Source organism: Staurois parvus, unplaced genomic scaffold (assembly GCF_062004578.1).
Source record: "Staurois parvus isolate SC_StPar_1 unplaced genomic scaffold, SC_StPar_1.0 ptg000017l, whole genome shotgun sequence".
Lineage (NCBI taxonomy): Eukaryota > Metazoa > Chordata > Amphibia > Anura > Ranidae > Staurois > Staurois parvus.
The window spans coordinates 12,029,242-12,049,614 of record NW_028317813.1 but is presented as its reverse complement, the minus strand read 5'-3'; the positions used below and the strand labels follow the sequence as shown (position 1 = coordinate 12,049,614).

The 20,373-nt window shown below is 41.9% G+C and overlaps 1 protein-coding gene across 4 annotated transcripts in view; it reads right to left on the bottom strand.

Annotated features, from left to right (window-relative positions):
* Window positions 1–20,373, bottom strand: part of LOC149473310 (inactive dipeptidyl peptidase 10-like) — a 243,126-nt gene that overhangs the window by 46,338 nt on the left and 176,415 nt on the right. For all 4 annotated transcript variants that reach the window (XR_016313081.1, XR_016313082.1, XM_089679770.1 and 1 more), the window contains exons 15-19: window positions 14,860–14,907; window positions 8,978–9,096; window positions 5,949–5,996; window positions 859–957; window positions 427–493 (exon numbers count right to left, since the gene is read on the bottom strand). Coding sequence is in view for 2 of the 4 variants with exons in the window: in XM_089679770.1 (XP_089535896.1) it covers window positions 427–493; window positions 859–957; window positions 5,949–5,996; window positions 8,978–9,096; window positions 14,860–14,907 (381 nt within the window). In the remaining 2 variants the exon portion in view is untranslated. The remainder of the gene's footprint in view (window positions 1–426; window positions 494–858; window positions 958–5,948; window positions 5,997–8,977; window positions 9,097–14,859; window positions 14,908–20,373) is intronic.

Here is a 20,373-nt window from a genome sequence, read left to right as displayed (position 1 = left end):
GAACTTGTAGTCCTGCAACAGCTGGAGAGCCGCAGGTTGCCTACCCCTGCCCTAGGGTCTATAATAAGCATGACATTTGCTTTTACACAAAGATTTTGAAACCTGTAAGTGGGCAGATTCAGTAGGTCTAAGGAAGAGGGGGAGCAGGCATTTCCTCACCTGATGTTCTTGGGGGGATTACTGTCTACCCATTGCCACCCTAAGATTTATAGCTCATGGATAACCTGAAATACATTTAGTATTAGATTTATTCTTAGTTGGATCCACATAACCAGTACTCAATACTGTAATCATAGGTATGTTTGAGCTGTGATTTTCAGGATCCTTTCACATAACCAAAGTAAAAATATTAACTTCTGTATTTACCACAGATATTTGCCTCATTGAATACAGTTTATAGTGCATAAATTGTTACTTATTACTTACAGCCAGAGAACCAAAGGATACTCAGCATCCTGGTAGCCTGATGGAAGAGTCAGATGGAGGGAGAGGTCTGGCAAAATAAATAAAATGCTGTACATTACTGAGAACTGTGTTTCAAATATTTTGCGATATGAAGTTAATATTATATGATGCACTTGAGTGACGACGATATGAACAACGATATGAATGTGCTAATTAATATTTTTAATTCAGATATTTTCACCTTGAGATTAGCTAATTGTTCCTTACCATGAGGTGTACATTTTCAAAATATGCTAGTCTATCAATAAAGCTCTACATTTCTGTGCTGCTCTTCCTCCAGCTGTAGCTGTTGGCAACTTCCAGCTTCCACATCTCTTCCCCACAATGTCTGCACACAAATGTGGTGAAGTCACACACTGTATGCACTACTTACCAATCTAGAGTCAAACTTACCATAGCCATCAATTTGAACAGTCCTGTACATTGTCTCTGGCATGTCTTTTGAGCTGAGATATGTTTTCAAGACTTGGTTTTCTTCAATCGATAAGAAGTCTGAAACATTAAACATTTTGTAACTTGAGCATACCATATGCAGGTCTACATAAAAAAAACACATATCCAGACAAGTTATGCATTGTACAAGAACAAAACAATTATGGATATGACTGTTTACTTAATTTTGTAATGGTGATTTTTGTTATATTTTGGATTGAATTATAGAGACAACATGCAGAGCCATGTGTGGGGCTAAGGACCTAGACCACTGTGAGCCATATGAGGTACTAGCCTGAGGTGGTGTTTCAGAGGAACAACAAGCCCAAACAATTGTTCCTCAAGTTAGAAGCCAGCCAGTGAGTTCAGGATCTTGTCTTATACACAAGTTCATCACCTGATCCAGCTAAAAACATGGGCACAGTATTGACTATGGGGTTGATTTACTAAAGGCAAGATAGACTGTTCACTTTGTAAGTGACATTACACTTTTCAAGAGAATTATCCCTAGAGCTTAGTGAATGAGTTGAAGCTCTGATGACTTTCATCATCTGATTATGTGCATGCAGAATGTTTTTTTCTTTTAAATTCTCCTTGCACGTGATCGGTTATTCTTTGCAAAGTGAGATTTCACCGCATTCACTAAGCACTGGGGAAAGTTCCCATGCGCAGTGCAAATTTCCTTGAAAAGTGAACAGCCTAATTAATCCTTAGTAAATCAACCTCTGTGAATACCTTTAACCCCTTTTTGCCACCACCTTCCAGTCATTTAAGAGGATCTAAATGCGGGGAGGTGGAGACGGGCATTCCAATCATGTGACCGCTGTGATTGTCAAGTATGCATCGGAAGGTTTTCGGTACTCATTCGTTACTGTGCTGGGAGCATGCGTGTTTACCTAGGGCTGCATAAATTTGGCTGTTCAGCATTCAGGACCACCTGCCAAGAGGTGGCATATATGTGCCAGGTTGGCAGAAAGTGGTTAAAATAAACCTGTGATAGCAATACACATATCACTATGAACCAAGAGCTGTTTACTAAACATAGTAAATCCTAACTGTACCTGTATTAAAAGGAAAAGACTTCTGCAAACGTTATTGCATTCTCACCTAATTTCTGGGGTATTGGGAGAAAAGCCCCTTTACCACATTCCTATGTGACAGTGATTGGTAACTGAACAACCAATTATTATGCCAATGTACTGTACAGGAGAAGGGTGTGATGTCAAGGTAAAGAAGCTTCGCGTCGGCGCACATCTATTCGCCAATGCTGGGTACCCGTCAGCCGTGCCGCGGATGCGTGCGTAGTGCGAGTGCGCATGCATGCATGCGCCGGCGTGCACAAGTGGGCTATTTAAACCCCTGCTGCACTTAGAATGGTGCCTTCTGGTCTATTACGTTCTGTGCTTGTATCCTGACTCCTGTTATCTACCTGATTTGACCTGACTACGATCGAACTCTGCCTGCAGCAACCCAACTCATCTCTTGACTATCCGCTTGCCTGCTCCTCTGTACCTGATCCATCTGATTGATCCTGACCCGGCTTGTCTGACGCTTGTACCTCCCCTGCCTGTGACTATCTCTGGCTGCCAGCTGCCACGGTTGTCCATACTTCTGCTATACCTTCCTGCTGCTGCACCTGCTCACCTGCATCCGCAACCGACCTGCATCCTGGTCTTCCAGGTCATCACCTGTCAGCTGTCACCGCAGACCCGTCAGGCACTCATGCCCCTCCTAGCTCGATACCTTCTGTCTACCCTATCGGGGTCTCGAGCGGGAGTGGTAAGAGGACACCCTCTCTTCACATCAGGCTCCCCAACCATGTAAGTTACAGGTGATGGGCATTCTATAGCCTATGTCTGCTGGCAGAAAGCTGATATCTGCATAGGAATTTCTGTGGGGTTTGGTAGCACTGGCATATATCTTTATCAATATTGGTACATTTATACTGGTATCGGTAATAACAGTAAATGTACATTTAAAGCTTTGCCTGTGGAATTCCAAGTGGTTCCCTGTCAAGCAAAGTGAGGACAGGCCTCCATAAATGGGACAGTAAGTGCAGGAACTTAACATCATCAAACTCATCTGTTACAGAAAACAGTTATTACTTCACAGAATCACTTCCCTCTCGTGTCCCCAGTCTCTCTCACTCAACTAATTACATGCTGCGAAAACCAGTTTGATTTTTAAGTTATATTTACGTTTATTGATAACTGTAACAAGAAAATCCCATACATACAGTATAACAAGAAAACCATTTTGATCGTAGCCAGATTTATACTGAACCTACTGTAATTTTATGTAATAATAAAATGGATCAGAAATATTGGTGGGTACCCACATCTTTAGATATGTCACAGCTGGAAATATGAGTGTAGGCTGAAATGCACATAAGATGCAGGTCAACACTGAAATGCATTATGCAGGTCAACACTGACATGCATTTCAATGGCCTACATAGAGGTGCATTTATGTGTCAACCTAAATAAGCATCGTATATAGGACAGTCAGCGTTCTACACAGATGTGAATGGGGACCTTCTTATATGCACATCAGAGCACTGGGGATCAAGTGGCAAATCTGAAGGCACAGCAATTTATTCTGGATATCATTCCTAAATGTATGGGTGCAGCTATGTGGCACTGTATTTATATAGCAACACAAACCTCATGCAGATTATATAATCACAATAATCAATCGCAATAATCTCTACTGCATTTGACGGCAAGCGCCATTTCTGTTACTACAACCCTAGTGACATCATCAACAACTAATGCTTACAGGCCCAATAGCTGCAGGCTGGCATCTAATTTTCAAAACTTTGCATAATTTAAAGGATTCAGGTTGCCCTGGGACTTTAATGCGCTAAACAATAAACAATTATGGTTAGTGCAACAAATTAAATAAAAAATTTACAAAGATCTATAATACATTATTTATAAAGTATATAAGGATTGCAGTAAACATTATTATTATTTTTATTAACTTTATGTTTTTCATTTGCATATTCTATGGAGATAAAGAGTAAATATACAGTAGTTTCCTCTGCAAAAAAAAAAAAGTTTATTTCAAGTTTGCATATGCTTTAGACCCCATACATCTTGGTGCAATAATTAAATCACTTCCATCAAGGAGGGCTGTAGATCAATTATTCCAACTGCTGGCTATATAGACCAGCCTTTCTCAACATTTTCAACACAGAGGAACCCTTCAAATAAATTTCCGGTCTCAGAGACCCCTTCTATATGTTGGAATAGTGTTCATGTATTTTGTACAACAGCTACATCAGTATTCCATAGGGATATATTCTTCAATCAGTAGATGGCAGAGTTTATAAGTTTGTAGCCACATCTATAGTTAAACTCTATGTTTTTTCCCTACTCTAAAGTTTCCTGTTTACAAAGAAGCAGCAGATAAACACACATGGACTGTGCACTGTCTGTTCTGTAGGGCTATATACAGAATCTCTAAGAAGTTTTGGGCCCAAACACCCAGTCATAGCTGACTACAGCAAATGAGTGCAAGATACAGCAAAAGAAAGAAGACTGCAACAGAATAACAGAAAATGGCTAGTAACACAACTGCAACAAAACTTTCATTTGCAAATCTGACAAACCAGAACTACCAGTCTTGAAAATTCAAGATGAAAATGCTGCTAATAAGAGAAGGTATGTGGAAATGTATAAATGAAGTAAGGCCAGGGCACCATTTAGATGAGTGGATAAAGAAAAATTAGAAAGCTCAGAGCACAATCTCTCTTAACATAGAAGATGCTCAAATCATACATAAATAGTATGTAAGTTACATTGCTAAAGAAATGTGGGAAGCATTACAAAAGGTGCATGAAATAGCTAATCTCAGCAATAAACTGTATTTGATTAGAAAGCTGTACCAAAACAGGCTGATGAAAGGCCAGGATATGCAGGATTACATAAGGCACACCTTAGAAATGGTTGAGAGGTATAGGAGAAGATATAAAAGATATTCATGTAGTAGCAATATTACTTAGTGGTTTACCAGAAAGTTATGAAACGCTTGTCACAGAACTTGATGCATGTCCAAATGATGAACTGACATTGTAATATGTTAAGGGCAAGCTTGTGGATGAAGCATATAAGCATAAAACAGAAAGAATTAATAGTGGCAGTGCTTCTGTCACAGAGTCTACTTTAAAGATGAAAAACAAGAATAAAAACAGTAATATGCAACATATATGCAAAAATAAACTAAACTAACACAACACATAACCCAATTTTTTTGTAAAATATAACAGATAATGCTACACCAAGTAAATAGATACCAAACATGTCATGCTTTAAAACTGCGTATGCCCGTGCAATGGCGACAAACGTCAAATTTTACTATTCAGGTAGCCTTTACAGGATACCACTTTAGATTTACAGAGGAGGTCTAGTGCTAGAATTACAGCCCATGATCTGTCATGCGCAGCAATTTCTCACATGTGTGGGATGATCACTGAGTGCCTGCAGGTCTGACGCGTGCGTTTGCATTTGCGTGCCAACATGCGCGGACAGGGGTACTTTACATTTTTTTATTATTAAATTTTTTTTTTTATTTTTACACAGTCACTTTAACTTTTTTATCACTTTTATTGCTGTCACTAGTGTAAACATCCCTTGTGACAGCAATAGATATGTGATGGGTACTCTTTATGGAGGTATCTGGAGGTATAAGACCCCAAATCCCTCCTCTGCACTTGAAAGCATTCAAAACAAGAAGATTCATGTAAAACGGAAATTATGTCAGGTCATTGCTGTAAGGGAGAGCAGATCAAAGCCGATCCTGACTTTGTTCGGCTGTCTGTGCAGCCAGTGGTTGTGTCGGCTAGTCACTTGGGTCTCCCGGGGGTTTCCTGCGGGGGGATATCCCCTCCCGCAGCTTGTACAAGCAATTGAACTGCTAGTTAGCCGCTCTGATTGCTTGTACAAGAGAGCCAACCGTCAGCTCTAAAAAACGGTACTGGGTTGATGCGTGCAGCTGCAAGATTTTCTTCTATATGCATTTTTTAATATTATCTCATCAAGGCCACTCACCCTTAGGATTGTTGGTTGAATGTACAGAAATCTGAGGAATTCCTGGACCTGTAAAATATATAATACAGTGCATTCTTTGTTTCAGTTTTGAGAAGAGGTATATAACAGTAAGGCCTCATTCACACAGGTATACCAATCCATTCACCCATATATATTATATAAATAAAAAAGCTTCCTAGTGCCAAATCCTACTGAAAACAGAAGGAAAAAAAGCCAGACACTAAGTACGTCAAAAGTATTGGATTCTTTGGGCGCAGTAAGAGATCACACAGTAAAATACATATAGCCATATATTGACATAAAGGAGTCATATATTCTTTAAAGGACTCATAATACAAACATACTCCCAAAAATGGGGCCAATAAAAACAGGACATAATTAGAAACAAAGTGCCTCCCTCGCATATATGTAGATCACTAAGCACATAATAATTGCTCTTCCAAAATGGCCACCGCACAACTTCCGGCTTTGCATCTGACATCACTTTTCTGAAACATTTTGTCGTTACGACTTTGACAAAGTTGTAATGATGAAATGTTTCATAAAGTGATGTTCTTTGAATTTGTACCAACGTTGATGTACATACTACAATTGTAAGAGCTTTTCATTTAATAAATTCTTAATACCTTGATATTTTACACGATGGCTGCCTGTTCGTTTTGATTTATATATTGTGACGGGAGAGATCCGAGTGACATTGGTTGAAGAGGACCCCAATTGTTTACAGCCTGTTCCCCTTGCAAGTTTTGGAGAATTAAGAAGTCACGTGGGGGTACTGATTGAGGCCTTTTCATTCAATCAGATGCTGAGATATTTACTATTTATCGGACTTCCTGGGGGGAAGGGACTTCTTGGCGACCAAGGGTTATGCACATTATTGTATATGGTGGAATTGCATAACTTGGGGTTTAGTTGGTTAATTTTGCACATTGCTTTGTGCACTGGTGCGCAGTCATGTTGGAACAGTAAGGGACCATCCCAAAACTGCTCCCACAAAGTTGGGAGCATGAAATTGTCCAAAATGTCCTGGTATGCTGGTGCCTTAAGAGTTCCCTTCACTGGAACTAAGGGGCCAAGCCCAACCCTTGAAAAACAACCCCACACCATAATCCCCCCTCCACCAAACTTTACACTTGGCACAATGCAGTCCGGCAAGTACCGTTCTCCTAGCAACAACCAAACCCAGACACATACATCAGATTGCCAGACAAAGAAGCGTGATTCATCACTCAAGAGAACACATTTCTACTGCTCTAGAGTCCAGTGGCAGTGTGCTTTACACCACTGCATCTGATGCTTTGCATTGCACTTAGTGATGTAAGGCTTGGATGCAGCTGCTCAGCCATGGAAACCCATTTCATGAAGCTCTCTACGCACTTTTGTTGTGCTAATCTGAAGGCCCCACGAAGTTTGGAGGTCTTTAGCTATTGACTCGGTAGACAGTTGGTGACTTCTGCGCACTTTGCGCTTCAGCATGCGTTGACCCCACTCTGTCACGGCCTACCACTTTGTGGCTGAGTCGCTGTTGTTCCCAGTTGCTTACACTTTGTTATAAGCCCACTAACAGTTGACTGTGGAATATTTAGTAGCAAGGAAATTTCATGGATAGACTTATTGCACACGTGGCAACCTATCATGGTACCACGCTTGAATTCGCTGAGCTCCTGAGAGCGACCCATTCTTTCACAAATTCTGTAGAAGCAGTCTGCATGCCTAGGTGCTCGATTTTATACACCTGTGACCATGGAGGTGATTGGAACACCTGAATCCAATGATTTGTAGGGGTGTCCCAATACTTTTGACAATATAGTGTATGATGTCACAATCCTATATAGCAACCTCTAGACCAGCGGTTCTCAACCTGTGGGTCGCGACCCCTTTGGGGGTCGAACGACCCTTTCACAGAGGTCGCCTAAGACCATCAGAAAACACATATTTCCAATGGTCTTAGGAACCGAGACACCGCTGACAAGACACGTGTCAATCACACCTGGGCACGCCCCCCTCTTCAGGTAGGGGGATTTAACTCCCTCTTCCTTTGCTGATTGGTAGACCGGTCCGTCCCTGATTGGTCGGGTTTTGTGCCAGAACGCGCGCAGCTGTTTGAAGCACAGGATTTGTGCGGAGATCTCCCGCCGCTCCGATCATTCCGAAGTTTCCCGCCCTGAATGACCCGACCAACCGTCCCCATGAACTGCCTGAACGTGGCCGATGTCATGTCCGGATCACCCAACAAGATCGGAGCAGATCCCGGTTAGTGCCTACCCCATCGTGCAGTGGGAGGGGCTCTCATTGTACCCCGCCCCAGATAAATTATTATGGGGGGCAGATATATAATTTATGGGGGTGATACATTATTATAGAGGGGGAGAAGGGCAGACAAACTATCATTTGGGGGGGCATTTTTATAGGGATGAGGGGCAGATTATTTGGGGGGGGTAATCATTATTGGGGCAGATGTATTTTTATGGGGGTGATAGATCATTATAGAGGAGGGGGCTAATCATCATTATTGGGGACAGATGTATTTTTATGGGGGTGATAGATCATTATAGAGGGGGATGGGGTAATTATTAGGGGGCAGATGTATTTTGATGGGGGTGATAGGTCATTATAGAGGGGAGTGGGGTAATCATCATTATTGGAGGCAGATGTATTTTTAGCGGGGTGATAAAAATATTTCACAATATATAATTACATATTGTTTTTGTGATTAATCACAATACTTTAATTATGTTCAATTTATAACAATGAAAATATATCCTGCATATCAGATATTTACATTATGATTCATAATAATAGCAAAATTACAGTTATGAAGTAGCAACGAAAATAATTTTATGGTTGAGGGTCACCACAACATGAGGAACTGTATTAAAGGGTCGCGGCATTAGGAAGGTTGAGAACCACTGCTGTAGACAGAGATAGTTTTCTCTGTACAAGTCATTATACTAGCTCAGCTCAGTTTCTACCCCATGAGTGTAGCACTACTAATTGAGCCCCTTTCTTGTCCATTTCATTGTATTTACCTTTGCAGAACAAGATGAAGTAGCCACCTCTAGGGCTGAATTCCACATCCACAAAATGGCAGTCTGGAATGAGGTCACAGGTCACACAAGTTCGGTTTAGTACTCCTGAAGTCTCCACACTGTATTCAGAGAGGAATATTAAAATGATACCCAAACTGGTTTATTTTACTTTATTTGGAGTCAGACAAGAGCTCCATTGCTTAGCTTCATTGTATGATGACTTTTAAAAAAAAGATGAAATTATTTTGTATGAGGTCTTATTTACTATTTAAAAATAATTGTCATTAGGAAAAGAAAAACAGTTCAGGAGTGGGGCTTTAAATAAAAATGTTCCTTTGTAATTTCTTATTAAGCCTTAGTATACACTAAGGAACGTGTTTATAAAGCAGAGAATGTGACATTCACCAAACATTCAAGTGAATCAGCTGCTGTTATTTAAAACACATGCACCAGGAAAATTCATCTGCAGTTGGTGAATGTCACCTTTACTGCTTTTATAAATACGCTCTTACCTATTTTTTTTGCCACGCCCTGTGTCCATATGCAGGGAGGTGGGTTGTTCCCTTGAATGTATATATCTTGTGTTTGTGTTAAAATAAAGCAGATGACTTCCTGTTTTTAGAAGAGTCTGGTGCTGTCTATTTCCTGCATGATCAGCGGGTGGTGTTCGGGGATTTGTGTTCGGACAGGGAAGCTGGAGTATAACGGAAAATACCCAAGTGCAGTCTGGGTCTGGGTCTGGTTCCTTTACATTGGTGGCAGCGGTGGGATTATGCTTCCAAGCTGTGAACACGTCCAAACCACCACCGGGATTCAAGGTCAGGAAAGGAGACGTCAGTCACCCCAGTGGAGATATGGACCTGGCATCAGAGTTCCCAGGGCTCCTGCAGACTGTTCTTGCAACATACCCCAGGACTGTGTCTACGGATCAGTACCTGGAGCTCAGGCAGCGGATTTGGGAGGTGCTTTGGAGAGGAGCCCTTCAGGCCGCTGGTATGGATAAAGGCAAGTGTTATCCAACCCCAGGGGAAAGGGCCAGGGACCCTCGGAATTTACAGATGCCATTCCTGGGAAAGCGACCCCAGGAGCAATGGGTGACTGAGTTGGACAACTGGTCCAGCAGGAGATAGAGCTGGACAACTGATATTGGGCTTTGCAATGGTACGCAGAGCAGGAATATTTAGGGGTGTCAACAGAGTGCTCTCCTGAGAGACATGACTTTGGTGGGCATGGATTGCTGTGGGAGAGCCTTATAGATCATTTTGTGTTTGGTGATGAAGGAGAACCTACCCTGGAGGAGTTGCGAGAAGGCAGAGAGGCTATGTTTGGTCTCACAGGGGTCTCAGAGCTTGAACCAGATCTGGAATACCTGCTGAAGAAAGAACTGCATCTGGAAAAGGCATACCGGCAACTGCTAAAACATGTTCGGCAGCATGCCCAAGAATCGGCAGTGGAAATTCCAGAGACTGGGGATTTGATAGACTTCTCTGCTGAGGAGGAACCAGCAGAAAAGCTGGCAACAGAGCCAAACATTACTGAACTCTGCCCAGCACTGGTAACATCTTCTGAGTTCCACGGACAGGAGATGGTGAACCCCTATCCCCAGACACCAGTTCCAGAGACTGGGGATTTGATTGACTTTTCTGCTGAGGAGGAACCAGCCGGCACACCCCCCGCAGAAGAGCTGGCATCAGGGCATGGCGTGGTTGACCTCTGCCCACAACAATCAGCACCGCAGGAGCTACAGGAAGAGGATGCAATCGGCACCTCACAACGGCAGCTTGAGCTGATGTCCGTGGATGGGACTTCGGTCTCCACTGACACAACCCTAGAAAAGGGTCTGGCATTGGGACAAGAGGATGTCAGTCTTACTTTGCAAACACTGGGGGAGGTCCATCAAGTCAAAGTGGAGGAGACTACAGTCGCCACCTGGATACCCCAGGGATGCTGGGCAGTCGGCCCAGATCCCCAACAGCATGGCAGAGTCAGCCCAGCCACCCTGTCTTCTCCCCAGCGGCTGAGAGGACTTCAGGGAGAAGGACCAGTCCGTACTTCTCCCCAGCGGCGGGTATGTTTTACGGGAGAGGCAGAGGTTGGCTGGGTGAGTAATACTTTGTGTGGGACAATTTGTTTGGGGTACTGTGTGGGTGCTGGCATTGGGGGATTGGGAGTACAGACTAACTTCGGAGTCCATCCGTCTGGGATTTACTCCTGCGTTAGTCTCCTGCCAAAAGAGGAGATATGTGACGGGAGTGACTTTTGGGGGTGGGGGGACCCCTGTATTAGCTCTTCATGTTCCTCTTATGTGTAGGCACCCTGTGCCTGTTAGGGGTGCAGCGTGATCTGTCCTAATATTGTGTGTCTTGGTTTGGTGGGGTGTGGGGGTTGTTCATTGTTTAATGCCATGTGCTTGTCCCATTGTTCTATTGTGTGTCTGGCTTGGGAGCAAACTATTATGGGTTGTATGTGTTTGTGTATTGGCTTGGTGGGGGGTGTCTGCTGATGTCTCTGGTTGCTAGATTTGGTTTGCCACGCCCTGTGTCCATATGCAGGCAGGTGGGTTGTTCCCTTAAATGTATATATCTTGTGTTTGTGTTAAAATAAAGCAGTTGACTTCCTGTCTTTAGAAGAGTCTGGTGCTGTCTATTTCATGCATGATCAGCGGGTGGTGTCTGGGGATTTGTGTTCGGACAGGGAAGCTGGAGTATAACGGAAAATACCCAAGTGCGGTCTGGGCCCAGTTCCGTTACAATGCTTTATACCAAAACATAATTAATTTTTAAAAACAATTAGAAACATAAAATGTGTACTTGTACAACTGGAATAAAGCATAAGGCATGACCTACTGTACATTAATGTAAGTGCTTTTATGCTAGAGTCTAGAGTTCCTTTTTTCATTTTTACTGCTGTGTGTAAGTCAATGCTTTTTATGAACAGTTTTATGCTTTTTGTGAACAATTTACAGTGAAAATAAGGGCAAAATTAAATATTCCATATACTGTATGTAGCACTACCCCCCTAGGAGTTGCTGAGTTTTGGTTCCCCTTATTGTCGTTCACAGCAAGGCAACACACATTTTCTTCAACACTTGCACATTGAAGACAGTAAATAGTCCTTGAGCTTGTTTTTTTAGTTTTCTCAAGGGGTATTGAACTTGGATGGGTTGACGGATGTATGGGAACTGAGGACCTGAGGACAAATCTCCTTAACAACTATGTATAAGTCCACAGACAAACAGTCTCTCCTTGAAGAGTTCTTCAGCACTTCTAGTGTACCTCCTCAGACCCCAGATAAATCCTCCTCTTCACCCAGCTGTCTGAGGGAATCCCTGAGTAAGGAAACCCAGAAATTGCCACTGTAGTAGAGCAGCCTCAGATGAGGAGCTAGTTGGGTTTGCCACCTGACTGCCCTCTCCCCTTATCCAGCCCAGGGAGTGCAGGATTACTCACTCAGTCTTCTCCTGTAAGTTTGTTGGGTTGGTGGCTGCCTTCAGGCCTAATGCTGGACTGGCTTCTTCCCTGCCTCCCAGGCTGTCTTCTATCAGGGGGCAATTGAGGCTGAGAGATTCTCCTTTCCAGATCCTATCTGCAGGTGGGCCCCTCCCTGGGCCCCCTCCCAGGCTTCACACTACAGCTTTCTCACATCATCTTCCACCCAGCACTGACCACGTCCTGATCAGGCTTTCCCATACTTAAGGGCTTCCCTGACCCCATGACAAGCCTCCTGCTTGGGGATTGGTCAGAGTCCCCTGAGTATGCAGATCAGCCCCTCCTCATCCCCACCCACTGCCTTCTAGAAACTTCTCAAGCTTCTAGAGCAGTTCGGTATCAGGGAACTGATCTGCAGAGCCCTCAGCCCTGACCTAAAGTTAGCAGGGCTGACTCATCCCAGGGTGACTCATACCAGGCTGCTATCCAGCTTCTAACTAAAAACCTAGCTAGCTCCCTCTGGCTAACTAAAGGGGCGCTACATGTATAATGTAATTTGCAAAAATTTACCACAGCAGTTTTTGCTTCTCCAAGTCATCCCTGTAACATTGTTTTATTATCTACGGATTCTGCCGGTAGATGTGTTATTTTACCACTTCCTTCAACAGGCCAAGCTGACTAGCAAATGTGGCAGCTACAAGACTGGGATAAGCCATATGACGCTTGCACCTATGTGGAGTGCAGATCTCACTGTTGGCATGGATACTATGGAAAGAGTTGTGTGCATTGAAGTGCTGATCTCATGGATGATGTGGACACTGGGGAGAGAGCCATGTGTGCTGTTGAGGAGGTCAATGGAGACACAACCTAAGGAGTGTGCTTAAGTGGTGTGGACACCGTAGAGTGAGCTGTATGTTTTATGTACAAATTTCGCTGATGGTATTGATATCAGGGAGCTGGTAATAGACTAGTAGATTTTTGATCGAATGTTCAGACAAACATTAGTAAAGATGATGACATGATGAATGTGAGGGCAAACACACTGGTGCCTTGGCTACCAAGATGTGAGTTGAGTGTGTTTGAGTGCAGATCTGACTGAAAGGATACTGTGGAGTGAACCTGGTGTACAGGAATGCAGATCTCACTGGTGGGTGACATGGATACTGAAGAGTGAGCAATGCATGCTGGAATGCAGATCTTAATGGTGGCATGGACACTGGCAAGTGAGTGTGTGCACTAGAGAGCAGATCACGCTTGTGGCATGAATAATGAAAAGTAATCTGCTTGGTTGCTGGAGTGTATATCTCACTGGTGACATAAACACTGGGTCCAGAGGTATGTGTACTGGAGTACAGATCTACAAGATGGGAGAGATAAAGGACTGGACCTGTGCGAACTCCCTCCTCTAGCACTTCTATGTGCAGGAAATCAGTGGCTTCACTTCTTTTCCTGTATATACAGTCTTCCCTCCTACAACTAACTCCTATTTGTTCAGGAAATTGTTGATTTCTGTAAATAACAGTAACATTCACAACAGCTGGATTCCACCTAAAAGCTTGGGGAGTCACCTCCCAATGTCCATTCTTAAGCTGGCCTTGCACAGTTCACATTTTTGGTGGTTTCTATTGAACCGCACATAAATTTCTCCATGAGTGACCTTTTTTTTATTTATTATATTTTTATTAGTTCATTTACAAACAAAATAAAAAAAAACATAAACATTACCATAACATTCAACAAATCCTATTTTTCTCCCTTTCTTTTCCCTAATACATTATCTCCACATTCCCTTCTCATCCCTCCCCTCTCCCCTTCTCTTCCCACCTCACCCTCACTATCTCCTCTTCTCCTTCAGTTCTTTATGTTACATGTATTCTCACTGTCTCTTCTCTTCTTGTTTGTCTTTTCCTAATCCCTTCACTACTTCGTCTCCCAGATTGTCTTTCTCTCTGTTTACACTCCCATCCATTCTACATATCTATTTAAAGTTTTAAATTCACACCATCCCAAGTACATACATTTTTTTTCATTTTATCCTCTTCACTATGGTATAATTCCTCCATCTTATAAATAGTATCTACTGTGGATATCCAATATTTTCAGTGAGTCACCCTTTTGGCAGCCTCGTGCCTGACATTCCTTGTTTAAAAAAATCGAAGCAGCCGGGTGGAAAATTGTTGGCAAGACAGTGGCTGCATCCAATCACATGCAGCTGCTGTTTAGGTATTTACTGCTAGTGGAGTGGCTGTCAAAATACAATAATTACAGCAGGAGAGTCGTCTATCTGTGGTGTATAGCATGCATGTAGAAATCTGCTAGATTTTTTCATTCATCCTACAGGCTGATCTAAAAAAAAATGTATAAGTGATACATATATACAAATATATATATATATATGGCCAACTTATGGCTGATAAAGCTCTTCAATATTTGAAGACAACTATAGCTTCATACCTATACAAATGTCTTCTCCTGGGCATGTCTTCAGTGCTCAGGAAATAACTGGAAATATACAAAAAGTAAGAGTTAGACTGTAATATAAATATAAAACAAACATTACAGACGTGTGCCATAAATGGAGGCAAATAGAAAGAGAAGCAAAGAAAGAGATACAGAGTGATTTCCCCTGTACCTGAACATTTTTTACACTGCATGTTTTTAGGTTTTTGACTATAATCGAAATATACAGGCCTTCTAAATGGAGAATAACACAGGTTGTTTATAACCTACATTTTCTATTGATAGAACACTGTACTGTAGATCAACTAAGCTAGATCATTTCTGAACCAAGAAAGATCAGCCTGTCACCAGGACAGTGATCAGATGTCAGTGGATAAGGTGAGGGTGAATCTTCCATATAGGGTAGGTATGGTGACAACTATGAAATGTTTGACTGCTTTCAAGAAGAATGCAAACAGTATGAAAATGATCAGCTTAAAGGATAAGTTCACCTTTGGGAACATGTTACATGTTCCACCCGTTTATAGGGTGGAACATGTACCATGTTTCCATAGCTGCAGTTGCGCCCGCACCCTCCCCCCCCGACAGATAGTATGGGGAGAAGTTTCCCCGTACTATCCGTCAGATTTGAAAACAGCGTGGCTCCGCCCACACGGTCGCATCATTAATTCACGTACTTCCATGAATGAATGAACTTCAAGTCCCTTGTATTTTCCAATGAACTGAAAGGCGCAGTTGCAGTTCATTGAAGCTTCCTGTCAGAATATCTACTTGGCCATACATCCCATACAGCAAGATATTTATTTATTTCAGGTACTTATATAGCGCCATCAATTTACGCAGCGCTTTACATATATATTGTACATTCACATCAGTCCCTAACCCTCAAGGGGCGTACAATCTAAGGTCCCTAACTCACATTCATACTTACACATACTAGGGCCAATTTAGACAGGATCCAATTAACCTACCAGCATGTCTTTGGAGTGTGGGAGGAAACCGGAGTACCCGGAGGAAACCAAATCAGGCACAGGGAGAACATGCAAACTCCAGGCAGGTGGTGCCATGGTTGGGATTTGAACTGGCAACCCTAGTACTGCCAGGCAGAAGTGCTAAACACTTAGCCACTGTGCTGCCCCACATATTCTGACAGGTCTGCAGGAGACCTGCATGGCATCATCGATCTACTGATCGCTGGTGCAATGCTTTCCAGGCTCCTTTGAACAAAAATAATAAATGCACATTGCTTTACCTACAAAAAAAATGTGCATTTATTATTTTTGTCCAAAAGGTGTACTTTAATGACATTGAGTAATATACCCATAACTGGGGAGGGGGGGCAGGAAATATAAATCTTGGTTACGTCTTGCCAAAGTGATTTTCATAGAGAATAAAACAATATTAGTTTTGTCATTAAATAAACATGAAGCATACTTTGAAATTGGTATGAGGGCCTAAGTGGATTCAATGGATTTGATTTATTAAAAGCAACTAGGCTGTTCACTTTGCAAACAGAATTTTCACTTTGTAAGGGAATGTTTCATTAGTTCAGTGAGTGAGGTGCAGCTTTGCTGACGTCCATCACCAAAAACATACCAGCAAAATTATTATTATTATTATACAGGATTTATATAGCGCCAACAGTTTGCTCAGCACTTTACAATATAACGGGAGACAATACAGTAACAATACAGTTCAATACAAGAAGGTCCTCAATGTAACAGATGATCATACAGATCGGTGTTAGACAATGGTGAACAAAGTAATAGTAACTAAATATGAGAATGGGATAGGGATAAAACAAACAGCGACCCATGGAGACAAAGTGAAAAAGAAGAGAAATTAGAACAATGTGAATGAACAAACAGATGATAATAGGCTGCATGGAACAGTGTGAATAACTTAGATTAATATTGGTGGATAGCAAAAATAAATAATGAGAATTAAATCATAAAATGGAAGCATAAAGTATGATAAGTGGTGAAAGATAATGAAAAGAAATAATAGATCATAAAACAGAGTATTGAATGTGATGATTGATAGAATCGAGTGACAGGAGTGAAGTAGGGAATGACTGCAGACAAATATATAGGGGGATACATGAACAAGGAAATAAATAGAATAGTGTGAATGAACAAACAGATGAGATGCATAGGACAGTATAAATGAATTTGAATAATGATAATGGATTGCATTCAGTTTAGTGACATGGTGGAAACACGTTATGTAAATAACAAACATTAAGTTGTGAAAAAGAATATTGAGTGTGATAAGGGGATTGTATAAGCAAATTAGAAAATGCTAAAAAATTAAAAGAATATTGAGTGTCATGAGTGATGGAATAAAATAAATGAATGGTTGACTTATCTTTATTTGCTAGTATTAGACTGTAATGATTGAAAGATGAAAATGATAGGATGGAGACCGAGCACTTAATGATTTGTGTTAAAAGACAGTGTTTGGATAGCAGCTTGGGAACCTAAACAAAAGCTGTGAACTGATGTCAGCCATACACGCATAGATTTATCTCAATCAACCTGCTTGCTGAACAAGAGATAGGTACTAGGTTCCTCCATCACAGCATCACAAGACACTTTTAGATACAGCACAATGATTTCAGTTTATTACAAGACACTATACAGTGTATGAAGAATTTTTAAAATCAAAACAGTATAAGCATGGGTTCACATATATGCGGTTTGGTACATTGCATGTGATTTGCACAGGAACCGCACCGCATTCCTGTGCAAATAACATGCAAATTGTGTACGGTGCGATTGGAGACATACATTTTGTATGGCTCTAATCGCACCACACTGACACCAAAAAGGTGCAGGACCCATTTTTTGGTCCGCACTAGAATCGAATCGCATAGGTATTCACACCCATGCGATCCGATTCTGCACATCGCACCGCATTTAATGGACTGATTTTGGAGTGTTGTTAACTTAACATACACACCCACAGCGGTTCGCATGAACGAGGTGCAATTCTGATGGGGCGCGGAATTCGCACAGAAAACAATGCGAATTCCGCACCGCATCAGTGTTAACCCAGGCTAATAGGTTATGAGAGTTGTTTTGGATTTAAAGACTAAATGCATTGTCCCCCAACGGTGTTAAAAGAGATTATTAAAACCATGTAATTTTTCTTGTAGTTCTCCATGTTTTATACTTTTTGTATTATACAATAATTTAGCACATCAACACTCACCATACTTCATTATACTATGGGGTTGATTTACTAAAACCTGAGAGTGCAAAATCTGGTGCAGCTGTGCATGGTACCCAATCAGCTTCTAACTTCAGCTTGTACAATTAAGCTTTGACAATAAGACTCTGGTCACATTGGGTGCGATTTGGTATGCCATGCGACTTGCAAATCATATGCCAAGTCGCACACTATTGTCCGCTATTAGAGCGGTCATATTGGTGCGGTTCTGACTTGGTCAGAGCCACACCGATTTCTATAGTAGTACATGCACTACTGTTGTTGTGATTTGCATAGACATCTGTGTCATATGTCTTGCAAATCACAATGAAATCGGCAGATCACCTGATTTTCAAATCGTGCGACTTCAAGGTAAGTCGCGCTATTTCAAAATCGGCTTTGATTTGACTGGGGGCTTAAACCTGGAAGCTGACTGGTTTCTACGCACAGCTGCACCAAATTGTGTACTCTCTAGTTTTAGTAAATCAACCCCCATGCGTTTAGTTTTACAGTGTTTATTTACATTTACACACTGCTGTCCAAATATTCGTTTTATCTTTTAGAACAGATCTTTAATTATTCAGTCTTCTTCCTTTAACATATTACTAAACCCAGGACTCTGCATTCACTATATCTGGTCTCCCACAGTACACAGAGCATGAAAATGCAATTATTTTAGTACATACCTAAATACCTATTCTCATCAGCACTATATAGCATTCTTGTGACTTCTATCAGTTTCCAGCAGAGCACTGGTTAAAGCTTGTAGGAGGTGTTTTCTTTCTGCTCTAGGAGGATGCAGAACCCCTGACCTCTCTCTGGATTTTGCTTATTGGCCCTGTGCTGATCACATGCACTCTCCCAAGAAAAACAAAAACCTCTCTAGCAATATACACCAAACTGAGCATGTGCAGAGTTACTCCACATGATATGTACTATCAGGAGATAAGAGGAGGGGGGGGCACTGGAAGGGGGGGAGGATCATAGAAGACAGGATCAAACAACATTTTTATACAATGCAGAGAATTAACCCCTCATGTTCCACAGTGAGTATAGCAAACATGCTTTACTGCATATACAGACCGACTTAATGGACATCAAATATATAGAGCTTTAGAGACAACATAGTTGGACCTAGCAAAACCCCAAAAACATTTTTTCCTGGAGTTACGCTTGAAACATTTTATGTTACAGAGTTATATTAAAATGGTGGTAAAGGCTCAAGGTCTGTTACCTTCATGCATTCTATGCAAGAAGGTGAAAAACCTTCTGTGTGCAGCAGCCCCCCCCCCCCCAGCCCCGCTAATACTTATCGGAGCCCCCTCTTGATCTAGCAATGTGCATGTGAGCAACAGCTTTCCAGGGACTCTCCTCATTGGCTGAAACAGCAACAAGAGCCATTGGCTCCTGCTTCTGTGTGAATTGACACGCAGAGCAGCGGCTCGGAAGCAAGCCTGCCTGGGTGCCCCCATTGCAAGCGGTTAACTCTGGGGGTGCTGAAAGCGGTACCATTTTTTTGCATGGAAATATGTATTTTTTTATTGTAGGCCTGTAATTTAGGAATAACTCCCTGAAATCTGTCCGAACAAGAGTCTAGTAAACATTCCGGATATGATAAAACTTGAAACACAAAATCATAAATTATAATTTAATAAATATTCAGAAAAAATAATAATATAATAATAATAAATTTAATTCAATAATATAATCAAACCAAACACTGAAATTTGAAATATAGCGCCAAGTTCGCACATCGCTGAGCAAAGTCGCAAAATCGTTTTCAGTGTCTGATGACGAATTTACCCACAAATCATTATCACTCAATTCTGCAAGTAGTTCTGATTTACTATCGCTGTTCTCTAGCCGGTCTAAAACCGATTTTGACCTAAAGGGACGCTTTTTGGACGCCATGGAGTTTTCTAAGTTTCCAGGCAGAAAGAACAGACAAAATGCAGGCAGGGCACAGGACAAAGCAGTAGGGACAAAATGTATGTGAAATGCTTTGATACAGGAATGTTTTGCTATGAAATAATCGTTTTAAAAAAAATTTCATTTTTTTAAAATTTTTAAATTTGCCGCCGGTTCCGGCGCCCGTACGTCCCGACGTCACAGGGACTGGAACATGGAAGCCAGATGCCGGCATCGGCCGGAGGAGATGGCCGGGGACGCTGCAGGGGACGCATCGCGGGAGCGAAGGACAAGGTAAGCGCTGTAGGGAATCCCTGTGCAACGCCGCATGGTAAGCCCGAGTGTAGCTCGGGGTTACCGCTTTTGGTACTGAAACTTTACCCCGAGCTA